General features: G+C 36.9%; 2 protein-coding genes across 5 annotated transcripts; one reads left to right on the plus strand and one right to left on the minus strand.

The window, feature by feature from the left end:
* Positions 1-1,574: 1,574 nt before the first annotated feature.
* On the minus strand, positions 1,575-12,564 carry uspl1 (ubiquitin specific peptidase like 1). 3 transcript variants are annotated; one of them, XM_049468594.1, is made up of 9 exons: positions 12,456-12,564; positions 10,956-11,020; positions 10,451-10,567; positions 9,551-10,157; positions 7,960-8,073; positions 4,998-5,127; positions 4,030-4,155; positions 3,632-3,792; positions 1,575-3,434 (listed from the first exon to the last, which is right to left on the minus strand). In XM_049468594.1, exons 4-9 carry the CDS (start codon positions 10,062-10,064, stop codon positions 1,969-1,971), a joined length of 2,511 nt encoding a protein of 836 aa, XP_049324551.1. In that variant the 5' UTR covers positions 10,065-10,157; positions 10,451-10,567; positions 10,956-11,020; positions 12,456-12,564; the 3' UTR covers positions 1,575-1,968. The 3 variants fall into 3 exon arrangements, with proteins under 3 accessions (XP_049324551.1, XP_015457416.3, XP_007235466.3); XM_015601930.3 differs by having other exon boundaries at positions 10,931-11,020; XM_007235404.4 differs by having other exon boundaries at positions 10,875-11,020.
* A 2,193-nt stretch (positions 12,565-14,757) lies between these two features.
* hmgb1a (high mobility group box 1a) lies at positions 14,758-17,772 on the plus strand. Of its 2 annotated transcripts, none has more exons than XM_007235407.3 (5): positions 14,758-14,900; positions 16,567-16,726; positions 16,827-16,972; positions 17,090-17,264; positions 17,491-17,772. In XM_007235407.3, exons 2-5 carry the CDS (start codon positions 16,580-16,582, stop codon positions 17,635-17,637), a joined length of 615 nt encoding a protein of 204 aa, XP_007235469.2. In that variant the 5' UTR covers positions 14,758-14,900; positions 16,567-16,579; the 3' UTR covers positions 17,638-17,772. The 2 variants fall into 2 exon arrangements, with proteins under 2 accessions (XP_007235469.2, XP_049324552.1); XM_049468595.1 differs by lacking the exon at positions 14,758-14,900 and adding an exon at positions 15,340-15,360.
* The last annotated feature ends 1,913 nt before the right edge of the window (positions 17,773-19,685 follow it).

Consider the following 19,685-nt stretch of genomic DNA (forward strand, 5'->3'; position numbering starts at 1 on the left):
AGAGGGACAGTCCTGGGAAAACCGGGACAGGTGGCAACCCTATGTTCATGGCAAACAATTTCTATTAGGTTGAATCAAGTAAACAGTTCACTTGCAATTTGTGTACAAGCCCAAGTTTAATAACTTTCTTCTTTACTATACTGCATCTTTATATTCCATATATTTCAGACTTTATGCAGACAAGGGCACTGCCACAATTATACTCTGCTGCACTGAACCACTAAACCATATATTTTTGTATTTGGTCAAAGCTAATTCACAGGTGCTGTCCCCTGTAAAAGGTTCACATTAAATTACATTAAATAACACATTAATTAAGTACAATAACAAATCACAATTTATTTGTTACTGCCAATTACTGTTGCTCACACAGTGCCACGCTGGTCATGCACTTTACTTATTAATGGCAAGACTGTTTGCAAACAGTCCCCCCAAAAAAAACAAGGAACTGAAAATGTTTGCATTGCAAAATGCATTGTAAAATTCCATAACAAAAATTTGCACATTTATTCAGTTTTTGGACAGTTTCTGTTGAGAAACTGCCCCATACATATAGGTGCATTTAAAATAATTAGAATATCATTAAAAAGTTACTGTATTTCAGTTCAAAATTTGAAACGCATATATTACATAGATATATTACACACAGAGTGACTTATTTTAAGCGGGCCAAAAATGAGTATGTCAGAAAATTAGAATATTATAAGACCAATTGGTACGTTTGGCCACTCTCCAAACAATCACTGATCATCAGTACATTTTACATTTCATTTGAAAAACCAAGAGACCAGAGTCTGGAGGAAGAGTGGAGACACACACAGTCCAAGCTGCTCGAGGTCTAGTGTGAAGTTTCCACCAATCAGTGATGGTTTGGAGAGACATTTCATCTGCTGATGTTGGTCCACTGTGTTATATCAAATCCAAAGTCAGTGCACTGCCCACACTTCCAAAAGACTTTTTATAATGCTCAAATTTTCTGAGATGTTGATTTTGGGGGTTTCATTTGCTTTAAGCCATATTTATCAATAAGCACTGCAGCAGACATTCAAAACTCAGGAATCTGAATGCATGGCTAAATAAAATTTTAGACTCTCTCAGGGACTAAATGAAGAATTATGGTTCAACGTAAAACTAGGGTTATCTACCATCCATCTATTTCAAAGTACTAGTTAACCCTACCAAAAAAGCAAGTAATGAAAGTACCTGAAAACAGTGCCTCTCCACTCACCGTTTGCGTTACTAGCTGTGGTCTGCTCTATATCATTAACTCCTTTACATTACTTTCCTAACCTCTTACTTACCTGTCAACTTATTAAATTAGTGGGAAACACTTTGATTAATGAACTAAGTTGTAGAGTAAGCACCTATACTTAAAGAAAAAGACTCAAGAATGTCCATGTTGACAAGGATGCATTATCCATATTTTCAGAAAGGTAAACAGATGTGTTTACAGTAAAATTCACCTCTCAGCATTCCACATAAAACTTAAACCAACATGGTAAAAGAGCACCCTCTAGAGGTATTACTAATTATATTATTTTTAATTTCTAGTTATTAATTGCTCAGAAAAGGCCTTCCAGGAATTATACAATTTATTATGCTGTACACATTTTACAAATCTATACAAAACATTACATTATTTATGCACTTTGAACCACAACAAACTTGTGCATCTCAAAACATAACCTACCTAAAACGATATTAAACAAAAGTTTCAGCCATGACTTGCTGATATATAATCTGATTTACCCTCCCAAATCTTTCAGATGAAATGTGATCAATTTGCCCACAGTGCACATGCACAGAACCTTGCTTTCATACCAACTTTATCAGTGAAACCCCTTTTTATAAAACATATGGTTAGCAAGGTTCTTATCAGTCGCTCTTGTAATCTGAGTTTGAGCACTTTCTACCCTAATGGATACAGAAGCAGAGCATGACTGAGCATCAGAAGACCATACACAATGATCAAAAGAACATTTCAAGTGTATTAAAATCAGTGTTCTCGATCGCAGACTGTTGTGCCTCTGATCCTGAGATGAATTCATCAAGAAAGTTGTCATTTGCAGAGGAAGGATCATTCACTGGGGGCCCTGGATGCAAAGAGGCTGAAAAGTCTGACTTGTATAGTGCTAGTTTCTCTGGAGGGCTGATGTCTGACGTTTCACCACACTGACTGTTGTTCATCATTTCCAGGAGGCCTGTGCTATCAGGTGAATGATTGCTGCTGGTTGTGGCAGGAGATAGTAGATCAGCAAAAAAATTATCACATGCTGTGCTGCTGTACACCGATGTGCTGGATGTGACAGAGTATGGGGAGTTGAGGTCAGTGCTGTCTGGTATAGCGGGGGATTGGCCTTCAGATCTGCCCAGCAGCTGATTTAGCTTTGCCAGCTTCTTCTTCTTAGCCTTTAATTTTTTCATCAGTTTCAGTCTGAGGGCGTCAATAGTGGACAGGGCAGGCTGGCTTGCTGACAGATGTGTGGTTTTTTTACCAGCCGACTTCAGAATTTTAGATGCCTGAATGGGAAGAGTCTTTTGTGGAAGTGGAACAGTGGGCTGAGAGGCTGGTAGCTTTGCGAGAGGTTGCCTTAGAACTTCTGGAAGATCAGAATCCTGAGAATTCTTGGTTCTGAAGCCACCAAAATGCTCAGCAGGCTTGGCTGGAAGGGCATCGTTAACTTCACACCTAAGTTCTGGCTTTGGTTGCGAAGTAGGGCATGTTACTCTCAGTGGGGTAGAACTGAGGGAAGGGTGCCGCTGCACTAAGAATGACAGGTTGGAGACACTGTGTTTGGAAGGGAGACAGGCAGGTGGATGGTGGCTCACTTTTGGAAGTTTGTTTGTGGCTAGAGGTAAAGTTTTCAATACTGATGGAAGAACAATTTCAGGAGCTCCAGGTGAAGAGGTCACATTCTTTGCATCATTTATTTTGTCTCTTGGAGTTGATGGAACTTGAAAAATAGAGGTATTTGTTTGTGGAGCAGGTAATTTCTTGAGACTAGTTTCAACAGCCTGCTCTACCGTTTCCTGGGGATTTGGAAGAGGTTTTGCCCGATCATCTTCTTTCACCTCAACCAGAGTAAGAGTGACAATATCAGAATGAGAAAGCCCCTCAAACGCATCAAGAAGGGTTGTACTGCCTATAGAAGAATCCAGGTTAATGGCAGCTTCCTTCAGGTCTTCATTTTCAGTTAAGGCCTCTACAATACAGGTGTCACTGGTTACAGAATTGGTCACATCTTCAAAGCAGACACTCTCATTCCCCCTTTCCACAACAGGTGTCTCCTTTTCTGGGTTCGACATAAAAATCTGGGAATCTTCTCTGGACTCCGCCTCCCAGAAGACAAGGTGGAACTGACTGGCACGTAGTGTAAACCGTTTATGAGTTATGTAGTGTGGGTATTTTAAATCATCAAATTCTATCCATGACCCTGAGGAAAAAATGAAATGAAATAACATTATTATTCTGAAAGTCAATACTGATTAAAAAGGGCAAATCACCTGTATTGGATAAACAAATAAAGCTAATCAAGGTTAAGTTGATACAGTAAACAACTGAGAACTGTGATGAATACGGCAGATATCAACAAATACAATTTATTATTACCAGCAATATTAAAACACTCACCATCAGCTTGGTGGATCCATGTGACAAAGTGCTCAAGCTGCTCATTGTACTGTATAATAGTCCTAATGTCGTAGTGATTGCCTTGGAAATCAAAAGAGTATCTAGAGACATCCCTCCTTGGCAGTCCCTCCACAAAGTGCAGGGCAAGCACTGACGATAGTCTAGGAAGGGGAAAAAAGAAAATAGGGGGTAAATAGAGTACCAGTTAAAGGTTTGCACACAGCTTTTCATTTAATGTTTTTCTTTACTTACCATATTTCTTTACATATTAAAGACATGAAAACAATTAAGGAACACATATGGAATTACATAGAAAAAAAAAGGGGTTTGGCGTCCACAATCCCTAAAAAGACCTAAAGAGTCTTTAACTAACCAAAAAAAAAGAACTAGTGGCTTACTTTTGAAAGACCAGTTTCCTTCTTTGATGTTTATGATTGCAGTTACTGCACTGTGCTCGGTGGACTGCTTTGAGTGGGTGCCAGTCAGTCACAAGCTGTGTAAATGTTGTTACAGTCTTCTCCACACTGCAAAAAGGAAACATGCATGTAATCTCTTTCAAACTTTTATTTGAAAAGAATTAAAAGAATAAATGCAAAGTAGAGCAAAATATTTAGGAAGACTAGGAAGTGACAAACTAAATAAAAAAGCATTACTTGATCCTTATATTTAAGGGTGTCTTTCCATTAAAATCCACTTTTCTTGTTCTTTGTGAAATACAGAAGGTAGCTAGTAAAAGGAAAACTTTGTGTCTACATCAACTAATGAATTAGTATTCAACAACAAAGAACAAGTTAGTTTCTCTGTTATTTCTGCAAATAACATTATTGCAGATCATTGGAGAGGCATACAGTGCTGTTAGCCAAACAGAGGAGATATGTTTGCTTGTATGAATATTCATGAGCAAGAGCGAAACTGGCATTCTTCCCCACCCACTCCTCCATGGGACTAAAGCAGCGTTAAACAGGATCACCAGATCAGTTTTTTCCCACAAAGACCAGCTCACATGGCATTCATTTATACTAGAAACACAACTAGGCATTTTAAAATGAAAGAGATAACGATGGATTGAGACCTAAATATATAATAAAAAAAGGGTAAAGAGGCATCTGGAATGGACATCACGCAAATCAGTATTTGACCTTTTCTGGGGCCAGAGTGTGGGCCTGCCACTGAAATAAATTTTAGAGGAAATAAACCTACAGGTTATGTCCTGAAAAGTTCTGCATTACTGTGCATTGACTAATCCATGAAGTATCAAATGAAGTTTCACTTACTGGCACAAATGAACTGGTACAAATAAGCAGTATGTAAAGGAAAAAAAGACAAAATGTGGCATGCACACAGCAGCGAGAGTAATGGCATGTACCTGGTATTGAGAGTATAACCACAAGATGTACATGAGAATTCCCACTGCCCACTATGCTCAAAAAGCCCACAAGCCCACTCATCCGTCCTGAGCAGTAGAGGAAGGGCAAAGACAGGAGTCTCTTTCTGACCTGTTTAAAAGAAACAAAGACATTATCCATCAACTAACAAGGACTTTTGTTCCACACTAAATAGTCAGAGCTGTACAGTTGATTTAAGCTAATAGTTTTTTTTTTGTTTCACTTGATTTATTGTGTCATTTTTCATTGAAAAAAGAGGTTTAAAGCTGTTAAATTGTAAGGTCATTGAAAAGTTACTTTATTTCAGTAATCCAGTTTAAAATGTGAAACTCATTAAGTCTATACAGAGACTCTCAGTCAGCAATACATTCACTAACTATAAAATATATATACACAGGCCTTTTTTTTACACTTGAATACATTTTCTGAGAAAACAAAGTTCTCAAACACCAAAAATATACTTGATTATATGCAGCATTCCACTTATTAGGGTGGAATCACTAGGCAAGGTATGGTTCAATTTGATTACGATTCAAAGATCTGCAATGCGATTATGAGACTATCATCAATGCATCTTCTACATAGGATTTATTTTTCCTCGTTGCATGACTACTTGGTACTTTTACAGTAAAGTTCAGTGGGGCAAAAAAGTAATTTAGTCAGCAACATATTGTGCAAATCTACTACTTAGAAAGATCAGAGAAGTCTGTCATTTTTATCATAGGTAAAATTCAACTATGAGGTAGGTATTTATTTATGAGTTATGGTGAAAAATGAGCCTTTGGCCAATAACAAAAGTTCAACTCTTCAAAGTTCAATACTTTGTAACAACCTTTCTTAGCAATGACAAAGGTCAAACATTTCCTGTAAGTCTTCACCAGGTTTGCACACACTGTAGCTGGTATTTTGGCCCATTCCTCCATTTGGATCTCCTCTAGAGCAGTGATGTTTAGAGGCTGTTGCTGGGCAACACAGACTTTCAACTCACTTCACAAATTGTCTATGAGGTTGAAGTGTGGAGAATGGCTAGGCCGTTCCAGGACCTTGAAATGCTTTTTGCAGAGCCACTACTTCATTGCCCGAGTGGTGTGTTCGGGATAGTCATGCTGGAAGACCCAGCCGTTTCATCTTCAATGCACTCAATGATGGAAGAAGGTTTTGTCTAAAAATCTAATGATACAAAGCTTCACTCATTTTCCCCTTAACATGGATCAGTTGTTGTGTCCCCTTTGCAGAAAAACAGTCCTAAAGCATGATGTTTCCACCCCATGCTTCACAGTAGGTATTGTGCAACTTAGTATTCTTCTTACTTTCTTCTATTAATCCTCGGAAAACACTAGGTGAGGACGGTCTGGACCCCTACCTTCTTCGTCTCACAACCCCAGTTATTTTAGAACATATTCCATACATTTTTAATCTTTCTATTTTATCTTGTAGAATTCCCAGTATCTGGAAATCAGCTCATGTTATTCCTCTGCATAAAGGGGGAGATGCGGCAGATCTAAATAATTACAGACCAATCTCAAAACTGTCTTGTTTATCTAAAATTTTAGAATCCCTAGTGAATAACCAGCTCATGTCTTTTCTCTATGAAAACTCTATCCTGTATAACTATCAATCTGGATTTAGAGAAAGACGTAGTACCATCTCTGCAACCACTCTGGTTTTAAATGATCTATACATGGCCCTAGACAAGAAGTACTGTGCTGCCATTTTTATTCATCTCACAAAAGCTTTTGATACTGTTGATCATGATCTACTATTGTGTTCTTTACATAAGATCGGTTTTAGCAATAATGCAACCCTGTGGGCACAGGATTACATTTCTGGCAGGAAGCAATGTGTGTCTATTGGTTACCATAAATCAGAGCTACAGCCCATAACAAATGCAGTGCCCCAGGGCTCAATCCTGGGTCCAGTTTTATTTAATATTTTTATCAATGATCTTGCCACCTCTACCTTAGACTGCAAATTACATCTTTATGCAGATGATTCAATCTTATACTGCTCAGCAGACTCTGCACATGCTGCAATAGTAAAACTTCAACATTCTTTTAACACTCTACAGACTGCTCTATTTGAACTCAAGTTGGTTTTAAATGCGAATAAAACCAAATTCATGCTGTTTTCCAGATTTCCAAATATTTTAAATTCTGGAAATATTACTATTCTGACCGGATCCACCATTGAACAAGTTAGCGAATATTAATATCTTGGCATCTGGCTCGATAAAAAACTCTTTTAAATCCCACATTAACAAACTCGCCATTAAGTGCAGACAAAAGCTTGGATTCCTTTATCAGAATAAATCCTGTTTACCCGTGCACGCCAGAAAAAGAATAGTGGAAGCAACCATACTAGCAAAAGCGTCTGCCAGTGCTCTCAAACCATCTACCATTCTGCTCTGAGATTTATTACTGGTGACCCTTACACTACTCACCACTGCACACTATCTGATAGAGTTGGTTGGTTCTCGCTAGCTGCACAAAGAGAATCTCATTGGCTAATTTTTATCTATAAAATCACTCTTTGGGCATTTGCCATCTTATATATCTTCACTGATCTCACTTAATAATAATGCATATCAGACTCGCTCCAGTGCCTGGATCACCTGTCAGGTACTGAGAGTTTTTGTGAACTGGGAAAATCTGTGTGGTGTGGCAGGCAACTGATGAGAAATGTTCACATATGTGGCCATGCAGTGTATTTGACGACACTGCTTCTCAAGCAATTACTTCATTATATTAAAGCATATTGAATGTATTTTTAATAAAATAACACAATACACCAATACTGCACCAGTGAGCAACTAGAGCGATTTCATTTAATTAAAAAGTACGTTTAAAACACAAAAAACAAAGCCTTTTGCCCCGTTTCCTGTACCAATCCTACATTGCTGGATTTACATAACTAAAGGGTTAACTAAAGAGTAAAACATCTTACCCAATTCACACTGGAGTTTCGGCTGGAGGAGCTGGAAGATGCACATTCGGAGGGATTCCAGCTCTTTCTCTGCTTCATGCAGGACATCTGAAGGGACTTTTACAACACGTTCCACTAAAATAAATACAAACAAAAACACACAAAATTTCATTAAACAGCATAAGGCAAAATGACAGTTATGGTCATGGTTAATCTTTATTATAAAACAAAAGCTTTCATTACAAATCATTTTGGATACGTTATATTTGGTCATTGGTCTATTCATAATGAAACTGCCAAAATGGAAAAGCCACCTGTCAAATACAGTCATGTAAAACAATTAGGACACCATAAAACCATGCTGTTTATAACCCAAATAAGAATACTGATCTTTTTAACAACATTATTGTTTAATGCCATACCACCAACTGAGGCTAAATTCATGGTAAAATCCAGAGACACTATTTCAAAGCAACATTTGCTGATATATTTACTGTATGCCGAAGAGGATCGACGTGCCGCTGGCCGCACCACTACAATTGGCCAAGACTGGCAGTGCTACTTTAAAATTCATTGATGATTTAAACTATTTTCTCATTTATTTTTATTAGTTTTTTTAGTTATAAATATATACCTGGACGTCTAGTCTCTATAAGTTATATATGCATACATTGGCATAGACAGACACTGGCAGATTTGTACATGCAGGGTTTTTTCCCGCAACGCTTTAGAGTCATAAAATTTAAAAAAATATATTTTCTTAGTGAGGAAAAATGCCTCCATTCATATAGACTTAACATGCCTAAAATATAAAAAAAACAAGTATACAACATCAGCTGTTTTTTTTTTACAAAAATTAAGGATAGGTAGAATTTTAAGAGGAGTCCATTTCATTTAAACTTATATTTAAGGGCAGTTTCTCCAGAGAGGCATTTGGCCTTGGACTACACAGCATTTTAAATGGAGCTTGTCCTGTTAAATCTGCCATCTTTCTCCCTGGTGCAGTTAACTTGAACAGGGGTGAATAGGGGAATCACACTGAAATGCAGACCAAAACAACTGAACTGAGACCCTTGAAAGGAGGTGGCCTCAGGCCGGCATGTTCAGTTTGTGTTGGGAAAGGAACTGACCTCAATTTGACCAAGCCATTTCTGCAAGTTTAAATAAAATGGCTAAATGGTGCAGTTTACGAGCACAAGTACACAGGACCTTCCTCCTGTATTAATTGTCTTGCTCGGCCCCAGAATGGTCTGACCAAGTGAATCTTCTAATATGGATTGTTTAGACACATTTAGGTGTTTTTAAAGTTTTTCCTGCAAACAGGATGAGAGCAAATTAATCTTAGCAGGGAAAGCAAGTTTGTTTTGCTCAATTGTTAATCAAGCACTTTAGTAAAATGTTGTAGATGCAGAGTATGAAAAGCGATTTTAAAAAATTTGAAAAATAAAAAAATATTTAATATGGTGTCCTAATTCCTACAATTAATTGGTACCGTGTGGTTCTGTGCAAGTTCTGGACCCTCTGCAACCTTGAACAGGAGGTACCAGAAAACATGAGAAATGTTTTTACATGATTCAAAAGGTGAAAAATGCTGTAACATGCACCCACTTACCTTGGCATTGTTTCCCTTTGGATTTCAGATATGTACATGTTTTCCTGTATCTTGTGCACAAGTTCCTCACATGGCAACTTTTGCTAAGAAAGCTGTTACTGCCAGAATTTACTTCGCTAAATACACCAAAGTGTACGAGTGCAATAAGCAACGAATCCAACCAACAAAGGTTGTCCTTATTTTTCCAGAATAAGTGTTGCTGGTAGGGCATCATCTCGATCAAATCTTGCGTAGCTCCATCTGTCAACGTGGTCTCAGTTGTCTCCTTCCGGGTGCTGGATACACAATTCTCAGTCTGTGCTGTATCTGACAATACCTGATCCTCATTGTTGGCAGCGGGGGCCTCAGGGCATGTCTGGATATTATTCTGAACCACATTCTGCTCCTCTTGTCTATAAGGAAACCGCTTCACTTCTAACAATTCACTGGACACCCTGCAGTCACTGGCCTCAGGCACAATGCAGGACTCCTCTTTTTTCAGATGCTTGGGAGATGAAACTTTAGACTCGGACATGTGAGACTTTCTCTTGCACACCTTTTTGTCATCTGCTGAATAAAGACTTGCACGAATATCCTCCAAAGGTCGGCTGACAAGAGGAAAAAGGCACTGCACAGGAAGAAGAATGAAATAAGGTCAATATGAAAACACCCAGCACACCATTATCCAAAAAGGGCAACTTAACATACTTCTAGTTCTGATACCAACTGCACAAATACAGCTTTCATTTATGTTGTTTACACAGCATTAATTGTTAGCTTATGCGTGCCAAAACGGAATAGTTGAAACGCTATGATACAATACTTCAGATGAAATTACAGCTACAAATTATGTATATTATTTGTGTGTGTGTCATGTAAACCACAATAAAAGAAACCTAGTGTTAACATGGCATGGCCTACCAGTGGACTGCTGCACAGAGTGATGGATTCATTAAAGTTGATGGCATATGAGCATAGAGCACTTCTCTGTCCTTTTGCAGAGCACCAAGGGCAATCTTCAGTTATTCTCTCTTCAGCCTTGAGGGACAAAATATGTGATGACAGGGTTAAAATTACCAAAGAATACAAAAACTGAAGGAAAACATTCAAAAGCCTCACATGGCAAGAGAAAGAGAGTATCGATGTGCATTTAAAATAAGCACTTTCATTACTACCGAAAAGTGCTACACAAGATCCAAAAAAGTACCACTTTCGCCTTTTACTAATATATTTGTTTTGACCAGCTGAGGGGCTGCAGAAATTTGACCCCCACCCCAATAGCTTTGAGCAATGAGCAAATAGCTTTGCACATGTGACAGACAGGGAGAACTGAGTAACAACTGACTTTTCCCAAACACCCCACCAGCGCTGGGCTTTTCAAACCCGCGCCGTGGATTTCACCGTTCATGAGCGCCGCTGTCACCACCTTATCCACCGCATGTGGCTGCAATCCTCCATAAGCATGTGCCTCGACCAGCTGGTTCACAGACACTGTAACGACAAACAGCACTGCTTGAAAGAACTGAATACAACTGAAAATAGAATGAAAACGCCAAGAATAAATCTGAATCAAGACCCAGATAACATACTATGTGAATTAACATTCATATTTCCTGTTCTATTGACCTAAAGTGATCTCAGATATCAGAATCAATTTATTTGTGCATTTGGATTTTATGTTGGTTCAACATAGGGATGTGCCATATCGTATGGTATACAAAAATATCACCAACATTTTATTATACTGTGAACAATATTATACTCTGAAATACCGTGCCATATCACCCACCCCTAATTATCACATCAGGGAACTATTTTTTGCTGTTTTTAAGCAAAAGAAAAATTCACACTGCTCTCATTTCCCATTATATATCTACTAGAGACATTATATCTGTCCAGTATAATTTATTTTACTTTAATTCTGGATTATATGGAAATATTTGGAGTGCATTATTAGTATAATTACATTCTGGATCATTGACTTTTGTTACAAATCTGATAAAATTCTTTTATTTTTTTTAATGTCTCGGTTAGGGGTGTGCTGTTTCATATCGTATGCAATAGTAAAATGTACATTTTGTTTTGTTGCAGTACTGTATTTATGAAATCCTTTTTTTTTAAATTAAATGTCATATCGTTATTGCAAAAATACCATGAAACATCGTGATATTATTTTAGGCCATAACGTCCACCCCTAGTTCAACATTGCTGTTTACATGTGTTAGTTGTATTATTTTATGACATTATTATATTTAGTACTTTCTTGTTGCAGTGTGTAAAGAAACATTTAAAACTTAACTTATTATTATTATTATTTAAAGGAAATCAGTGTAGTTAATGAGACAGAATATTAACGTTATTCAATGAGCTTTGCTATCAGGGGAATAACTGGGATTAATCAGTCTGGGATTAAAGTCAATAAAACGTAGGTTATACAAAACAATTGTATCTTATATTAGGAGAAAATCAGGGAAATGCAGGTTCTGAGCTGCAGGTTCTGCCGTGTGTGAAAACCCAGCTTTACTGTCAATAAACTTCAAATACAACCTGTTCTTAACACGAATGTCAGCTAACCTAGCTAGTTAGCTTAGCTATGGGTTTAACACAGCACAGGAAGGCTAAAACAGTTAGCGATAGGACATAACACTATATTTATATCGATAAGACAATTAGTTAATAACCAGAAATGTCCCTAAAACTCTGAGCGTTGTAGATTTATTTAGGTTATGTATTAAACTAGGTAATAAGGCTGAGCTTCTAGCTAGCCTAACCTGTATCAGCTGCAGCACAGAGTGAAGACAGAAGGTAAGCTGACCAGGACGCTAACGAGTTAGTATCTAAGATATGCCGATATTAAACGGGTGAATAAATATTCCGTTTGTGTTCTGCAGATCAAACACAGCTATTACTAAATTACTGCACTTACCAGGAAAGTGAGCGAGTCAGAAATGAGCGTGTCTAAGAGTAGCAGCACACCGGTATGAACAGCCGCCATGTGTGCGCTCCCCGACGTAACTTCAGCGTTCGACATCCGGTGTTCTGTCGAGATGTGCTACCCAACCATGTTCAACTTCGCAGCTCTGCGCATGCGCGCACCCCCAATTTGATGTTTTGATAATGGTGCGTTACTAAATCAAAACTTACTGTTATAATTTTCTTGTGCGTTACAAAATAATTAATGAAGAATTAAAAATACAAAAACAACTTTTATCACACCTCGTTTAATTAACAGGATAAACCTGTCTATCTGATATGGTGATTTAAGCCATCCAAATATCTTACCTTTGTTCTGCTAAGAGCATTTTCTCATATGCTGCTTTTAGCCAAATTAAATATTTCGCCCACTATTGCATTAGGACAGCTTTACTCATAATAATTTATGGTAGCGAATTTTGACAAGATATTACAAATCGGCAGACCACAGGATCTACAATGCGACAGCAAAAAGCTACTTCAGCGCCACCGCGTGTAACTTATGTGTATTGCAGATAACCCACAGCAATAAGAGGATCTACATAAACAAACCAAGCAAAAAAATACACACACATTTTTCGTTGTTTTTTTATATTTTTCATGTTCTATTTTGTAACCTCAGGACCAGAGCCTCAATGTGACTGCAATTCCCATACATAAAAAATAAACGTTTTTTTTAATTATACATACACTGCTCAAATAACACAATTCAATCAGGAAATTAAATTAACAAAAAATGTATAATACTTGTGTTTCATTAATCAAGCTGTCAACGCACCCCAAACACACACACACACACACACACACAGATACACACACACACAATGTCTGCAATATATAACACCATGTGCTTCGTGTGTACATGCGCATATGTTTGTTCTGAAGGCAAGCAGATTGCTGCAGCTGCTCATCAAAAAAACATTAGCACAGAGGGGCTACTGCTCCCCTTCAGGCTCCCCCTGCTTCTTATATACTGCTGTCACCGTAGTCCCTAACAATATTCATTTGCATAATTTTCCCAAGAAATTTTAATTAACATGCACTAGCCTTTCTTTTCTTTTACAGATTATTTAGCTTGTTTATTTATTGTTTGTATGCCTATAGTGTTAAATTATTGTGATAAATTACTCAGATTACTTTTTTTCTACAAAGAAAACATGAACAAAATGTAACTATTTGTAAAGTATTTACTATGGATATCACGTACATTACAATGACAGTTGTATGCATGTGTATAATCACAAATAATATTTTTTTCCAGAGACAATGCTTTAATATAATTTGAAATTAAAATTAATCAGTAAACAAAAATCTATTAACTGATGACAGACAGTGAGGTGCAGGTTGACACAAAGACAGATAGCTAGACAGACAGCACACAGGAAGCCTGACATATTAACTGATATTTGTTATTATTGTACACTTAAACTTTAAAATTCACCATTTAGTTTTTAATTTATTTAGTGAATTCTCTTAGTAAAGGTGCATTAGTTTACACACATTCAGCAAAAATGGCCTACAGTCAAATTTCTACAGTAAAAGATTGTAGGTTTCTCAATGCTTTTGAACATTTGTTGAATTTAATAAATCTAATAAAACAGTCAGATGCTAATGCAACTAAACTAATTTTTATGTAAATGTATTGAGTGCCCATACATTGACTCAGTTCAACTAGTATGTTTAAAAGAAAAGAAAAAGGAATAATCGGTGTATATCTTATTTTTCTGCATTTGTTTATTAATCACGTCGGACAGTCATAAGCATTTGATTGAAACTGTTCTGTTAATGGCTGCATCTTTTATACTACTTTATTTAAAACACATTTGGCGTGTTGGCACTAAAATATAGAAATCTGTGATATAAAAATATTTTTTAATACAGTTACATACTCTGTTAATTTGAACTAAACAGTGTATGGAGGGCGAGTTCAGCGAGGAGTCAGATCGCATTCATTCAGTATTTTGTATCACATTACAGCGCTCTCTACCACACTCCACACAGACCCGTTGATTCAGTGTTCCGTATGGCACTCACAGAACCTAGTAATGCTATAGCTTACACAGTGCACGGTATCTACCAACACACTGCTTCAAGTTCAGCACAGAAACACAGCGTAGTTTGTATTAACCCGCCATTTAAAACACTCGTGACGTTTCACAAAAGACGGCCAATCCGAGTGGGTCTGTTATTAGGACAATGGAAAGTTTTCGACCAATCGGCAGAACGTTCGGCTTGGCGGTAGCCAATAGGATGCGAGCCCTACTGAGAGTAATGTTACAGAGCGAAGAGCTGAGTGAGAAGACTGCGTATCGCTATTACCTCCACACAGCCATTGCAGTGCATTGAGAATCAGCACCAGCCTTTGGAAAGTGTCAGCTATATAAATTTGGAAGTGTGGGTAAGTACAGAATTGTATGGATAACGAAAACCTTGTGTAAATTTTAAGCAAAATCTAATGTCGAGATTAACTGCATATTTAATTTTATAAACGTTAAAAAAAATTCCGTGAATTTAGACCGTGTATTATCATCTTATTGAAATAAGCGTAATCTTTGCTAGATTTACATTTTCCTGTAAAAAAAAATAAACAACAGTCTTGCCTAATTCTGATTATATTTAAAGCCTTGACTGCCAGATTTCTACATGTATTAAATGTGTTCGTTAAAACTAACGTTCGGTGCAAAGCTAGGTGAGTGAATTGCGTACAAACAAGGTCTATGGAAGGTATTACTGGCAGCTAGCAAGCTAGCAAGTCAGCGTTAGCCTGCTAGCTAGCCATTGCAGTGCATAGCCGGAGATGTCAAACATGTGAAGAGAGTTGGCTGTGGGAAATAAACAGAAATAAAAAACGTACTGAGGTAAAAAATGAGCTGAATCGTGCGCTGGGTGCTTGTTTGTTCGTGTAATCGGTTTTTGTGTAATGATGAAGAAATTGATGAAAAAAATTACCTCAGGATCTGCGCTTTACTGTAATGGCTGACTGTACTCGCATAGGAAACAAGGCGAAGCCACAGAGCCTGACACAAGCGCAGTTCACTTCAACTTTTTCGAACCGTGTTTTCTATTGGTATCTGCATTTAACCGAGAGATATTTCGCCAGAAAATAAAAATTCAATCTTTCGTTGTTGCAGTGAATGCGTTTTTTTATTTTTCCGTGTATAGTGACGTTGTTAAAATCTTAGTTAAAATAAGGTGGGTACCGCGGTCGCTCTGCCCCCTATTGCATGCAGTGTAATGGCTGAGCATTGACACAAAGAGAAGGAGCCATATTCTCAGTGTTAGTGGATGAAGACAAGCGGCCATTCCGAGCCCACAGCAAACTCTACACAGCCCGTACATAGACTTACTACAGACCTAGTGTATTACTATACACCGGGCGAGTGCATAGGGTTTTATGAAGGAGAAATTTTGTCAAGAACACCGACTTTCGCCGTTATTTGTCGAATTAAAAAGCGAACAGGAAGGCGGGTGGAGACATTTTAGGAGGACTTTCTTTCATGAAGAAGGCTTTCTCACAAAATGGAAGGAGAAATATTGCTGTCGTTGTTGACCTCCTTTCCCTCAACAAGACAGCCTGTGCGCCATTGCTATATATGAGTACATAGAAGAAATCGCTCTTTTCAGTGGACAGTATATTGGATTTTTTTTAAAACATTTTAACAGTTTTTTACCACTTGTACAATGTTATGCCTAGATTAGCACGCACAATATTTTTATCAGTTTGGTTGTTTTTACTCTTATTACCCATTTTCAACTTCGGATCTTAGTTTTATTCGATGTTATCATTACTTTAATTTTAGCTTTTATTGCAACTTTTTGTGTTTTATAAACATTAATATGAAGCTTTTCGCAACATCGGGATGGTAAACAGCTGATCTGTTGCCATTGCAAGTTTATGTTTATTCAAGGAAACGGAAAAAATCTTGCGATCTCTCTACACACAGACTTTGCTGAAATGTGAAGCACTAGGTGCACGGAGGTCTCAGGTGAAGAGTCTGTGTCTGTGGTCGTGTACAGATGGATGACATGATGCAAAATATGAATTCTCTCTTTTTCCGTTTTAGGGATATATTGAAGATGGGGAAGGACCCAACGAAGCCAAGAGGAAAGATGTCCTCTTATGCCTATTTTGTTCAGACCTGTAGAGAGGAACATAAGAAGAAGCACCCTGACACTTCAGTCAACTTCTCAGAATTCTCTAAAAAGTGCTCTGAGCGATGGAAGGTGAGCTATATGTGTGAAGCTATGTATGTGATGACCTCTAAGCAAAATTAATTTCTCACCTGCATGAGTATTAAAAAAAACTTTATTGTGTCCTACACAGACTATGTCAGCCAAGGAAAAAGGCAAGTTTGAGGAAATGGCTAGACTTGACAAGGCACGTTATGAGAGGGAGATGAAGAACTATGTTCCTCCCAGAGGTGAGAAGAAGAAGAGGTTTAAGGACCCCAATGCCCCTAAGAGACCCCCGTAAGAACCTTATATTACTTTAGTTTTTAGTCTTGGCTGACATACATGCATCAGTTCACAATGTCAACTGTCAGAACTATGCTAAACATATTTTGTCGCACTTTTGACTATTTTTAGGTCAGCCTTTTTCATTTTCTGTGCGGAATACCGGCCCAAGGTAAAGGAAGAGACCCCAGGTCTGTCTATTGGAGATGTGGCCAAGAAGCTTGGAGAAATGTGGAATAAGACTTCTGCTGAAGAGAAGCAGCCTTATGAGAAAAAGGCAGCCAAGCTGAAGGAAAAATATGAGAAGGTAAATATCACTAAATAATCTAAATAACCTAGTTATTGATTAGATTGATTAGACGTTTCAGTATTATTGTTGTCTCATAAACAATACATATTTGAAAGCGTTGTATTTTTTGATAATCCTATTAGAATATTTTTATTTTAGCCTATGCTAAATGGTTCGTCAGACGTTGAGATTTTAGTTTTTTTTTTTAATTAAGATTGACCCAAGTTTTAAATACATTTTTAAGGATATTGCTGCATATCGGAAGGGAAAAGTTGTGGGGGGTGCTGCAAAAGCCCCCAGTAAGCCGGACAAAGCCAATGACGACGACGATGATGACGACGACGATGAGGAAGACGATGATGATGATGACGAGGATGATGATGATGAATAAATTGGTTACAAATTAGAGCTTAGCTTCTTGTTTATAAAGCATTTAACCCCCCTGTACACACTTAACTGAGGCCATAAAATGGGTAAATGAGGTAAAACTAAAGGGAAAAAAATAAAATTATGGTTGTGCATATGATATGGGTTTTAAGCTGTACAGTTTTTCTTTTTTCCCCTTTTTGTATAGTAACACTACAAAAGTGTCATTTGTGTTTGTTTGTATTTTTTTCCCTGATTTTTCTCTTTCTCTCTCTCTCTCTCTCTCTCTCTCTCTGTTATATATATATATATATATATATATATATATATATATATATATATATATATATATATATATATATATATATATATATATGGCGCACACACACACACACAAATTTTTATTTTTTTTATTTTTTATTTTTATAAAGTTCCTTATGTAACGGTAGTTATGCCACTGTCCTTGCCCAGTACAGTCTAAGGGGGTTGAAAAAAAATGGCTTGGCGTTGATGGAATTTTAGAGGTGTGCAGCACACAACCTAGTTTAATGTGAGGTTGTAGTTCATATCTTTAATGTCTTTATTTTTTCTTTTTTTTTCACATCACTATCATTAGTAAATTACCGTATCATACAGTTATTTTACTGTACTTTGAATACCACTGTAATTGCCACAATGATTAAAAAAAAGAAAAAAATGCAATTGTTTCATTGACATTCTGGTAAGCTTCTGACATCAATAAACCTTTTTTTTAATAATTTTTTTTTCTTTTAAATTATTTTTAAGCGAATGAGAATACTTTTAATATTCATTTTATATAGTAAATTCATGGGTCACAGAATAATCTAAGTTTAAATTTATGTGTATATATAACTGTCATGAGCATTAATGTAAGGGTAAGTGAAAGATAAGTCTAATGTATTAGTGTGTGGTGTATATGTTTAAATCTAGATATTGCTTCATATTACTGAAAGGCTTGAAATGTGTTTATAAAAGCAAGAAAATATGTATTAATTCCGAATAAACGGCAACCCGCTGTTGGCTTCTTCAAACCAGACCACATACAGTGTCAGGCTTTCTGACCTTGCTTATTTTGTAAATGAGGGATAACAATGACCTGATTAATCATATTACAGACATCACACTTTTAAATATTTCAATGCGTTAAGTAAAAAACAAAAATTAAATAAACAGCAAGTGTTTTAGTGGATTTTGTTTCAGTCTAGCTCAGGTTTTATTTATCTCATGGTGTGATGTGCTTTGATTATAGTGACTGTGCCAATTACAAAAAAAAACAAAATAATAAAATAAATGATTGATGTGATAAGTATTGATATGTTACAGAGTATGTACTAAGGAATGCCCTGTTTATAGCTTGCATTTACTACCCAAGTCTTGGGTTCCCCCATGTTTCTTTGCAGAAGACCTTAGCTTCTAGAATATTCTAAAGTTGCATTGCACGAACAGCTTGTCTAGTTCTAATAAAAAAATGACAGGGGAACTTGAGGGTCATACCAGAAGCTTGTTTGTGTCTCTTCAGGTGGTCTATTATGTATTTTGAGATAAGCCTATTGTCTGTCTAATTATTCTGTTGTAAAATCCTCTTTTCAGCTTTAAACTGATGGTTAGACATTTAAGATTTTTAGTGATTTGTGCATTTATTTTTTTCATATCCCTTGCACCACAAACATCACAACTTAAGAGGATAATAGGTTCATCTCATGTATCACAGTTCGGCAACATGATTATTAAAAGTCCATTTTATCCACATATAAAGACTGTATTTGCTTCTCGTGGCAAGTTCTGTTCTGTTGTAGTTCTATTCGCCTCAGTTTTGTGATAATGACTTCTCTGAAGTCTTTCAACATGTTTGTGTATGTAACAACGCAGTGGAATGACGTCATATGGGTTTTTAGGGATATTTAGGGTTCATGCATTTACTTGTTCTCCCAAATAAGTCAGGTTTAGGATATTTTACAACTGGTTCCAGATAAATATATATATATATAGATACATAGTTATTTTCCAGTTTTTGCAGCAATAAAGGACTGTTAAGTTGAAGGCCTCGCGGTC

The sequence above is a fragment of the Astyanax mexicanus genome, chromosome 20 (assembly GCF_023375975.1).
Source record: "Astyanax mexicanus isolate ESR-SI-001 chromosome 20, AstMex3_surface, whole genome shotgun sequence".
Classification (NCBI taxonomy): Eukaryota; Metazoa; Chordata; class Actinopteri; order Characiformes; family Acestrorhamphidae; genus Astyanax; species Astyanax mexicanus.

Excerpts from the sequence above, each read along its gene's own strand:
- uspl1 (XM_007235404.4), bottom strand. The coding sequence starts at position 10,937 with ATGAACGGTGAAATCCACGGCGCGGGTTTGAAAAGCCCAGCGCTGGTG. Across the intron at positions 10,568-10,874 it reads TGGTGGGGTGTTTGGGAAAA|GCTGAAGAGAGAATAACTGA; the intron begins GTCAGTTGTTAC and ends TTGTCCCTCAAG. Across the intron at positions 3,435-3,631 it reads ATGGATCCACCAAGCTGATG|GGTCATGGATAGAATTTGAT; the intron begins GTGAGTGTTTTA and ends TTTTTTCCTCAG.
- hmgb1a (XM_007235407.3), top strand. The coding sequence starts at position 16,580 with ATGGGGAAGGACCCAACGAAGCCAAGAGGAAAGATGTCCTCTTATGCC. Across the intron at positions 16,727-16,826 it reads AGTGCTCTGAGCGATGGAAG|ACTATGTCAGCCAAGGAAAA; the intron begins GTGAGCTATATG and ends TGTCCTACACAG. Across the intron at positions 17,265-17,490 it reads TGAAGGAAAAATATGAGAAG|GATATTGCTGCATATCGGAA; the intron begins GTAAATATCACT and ends TACATTTTTAAG.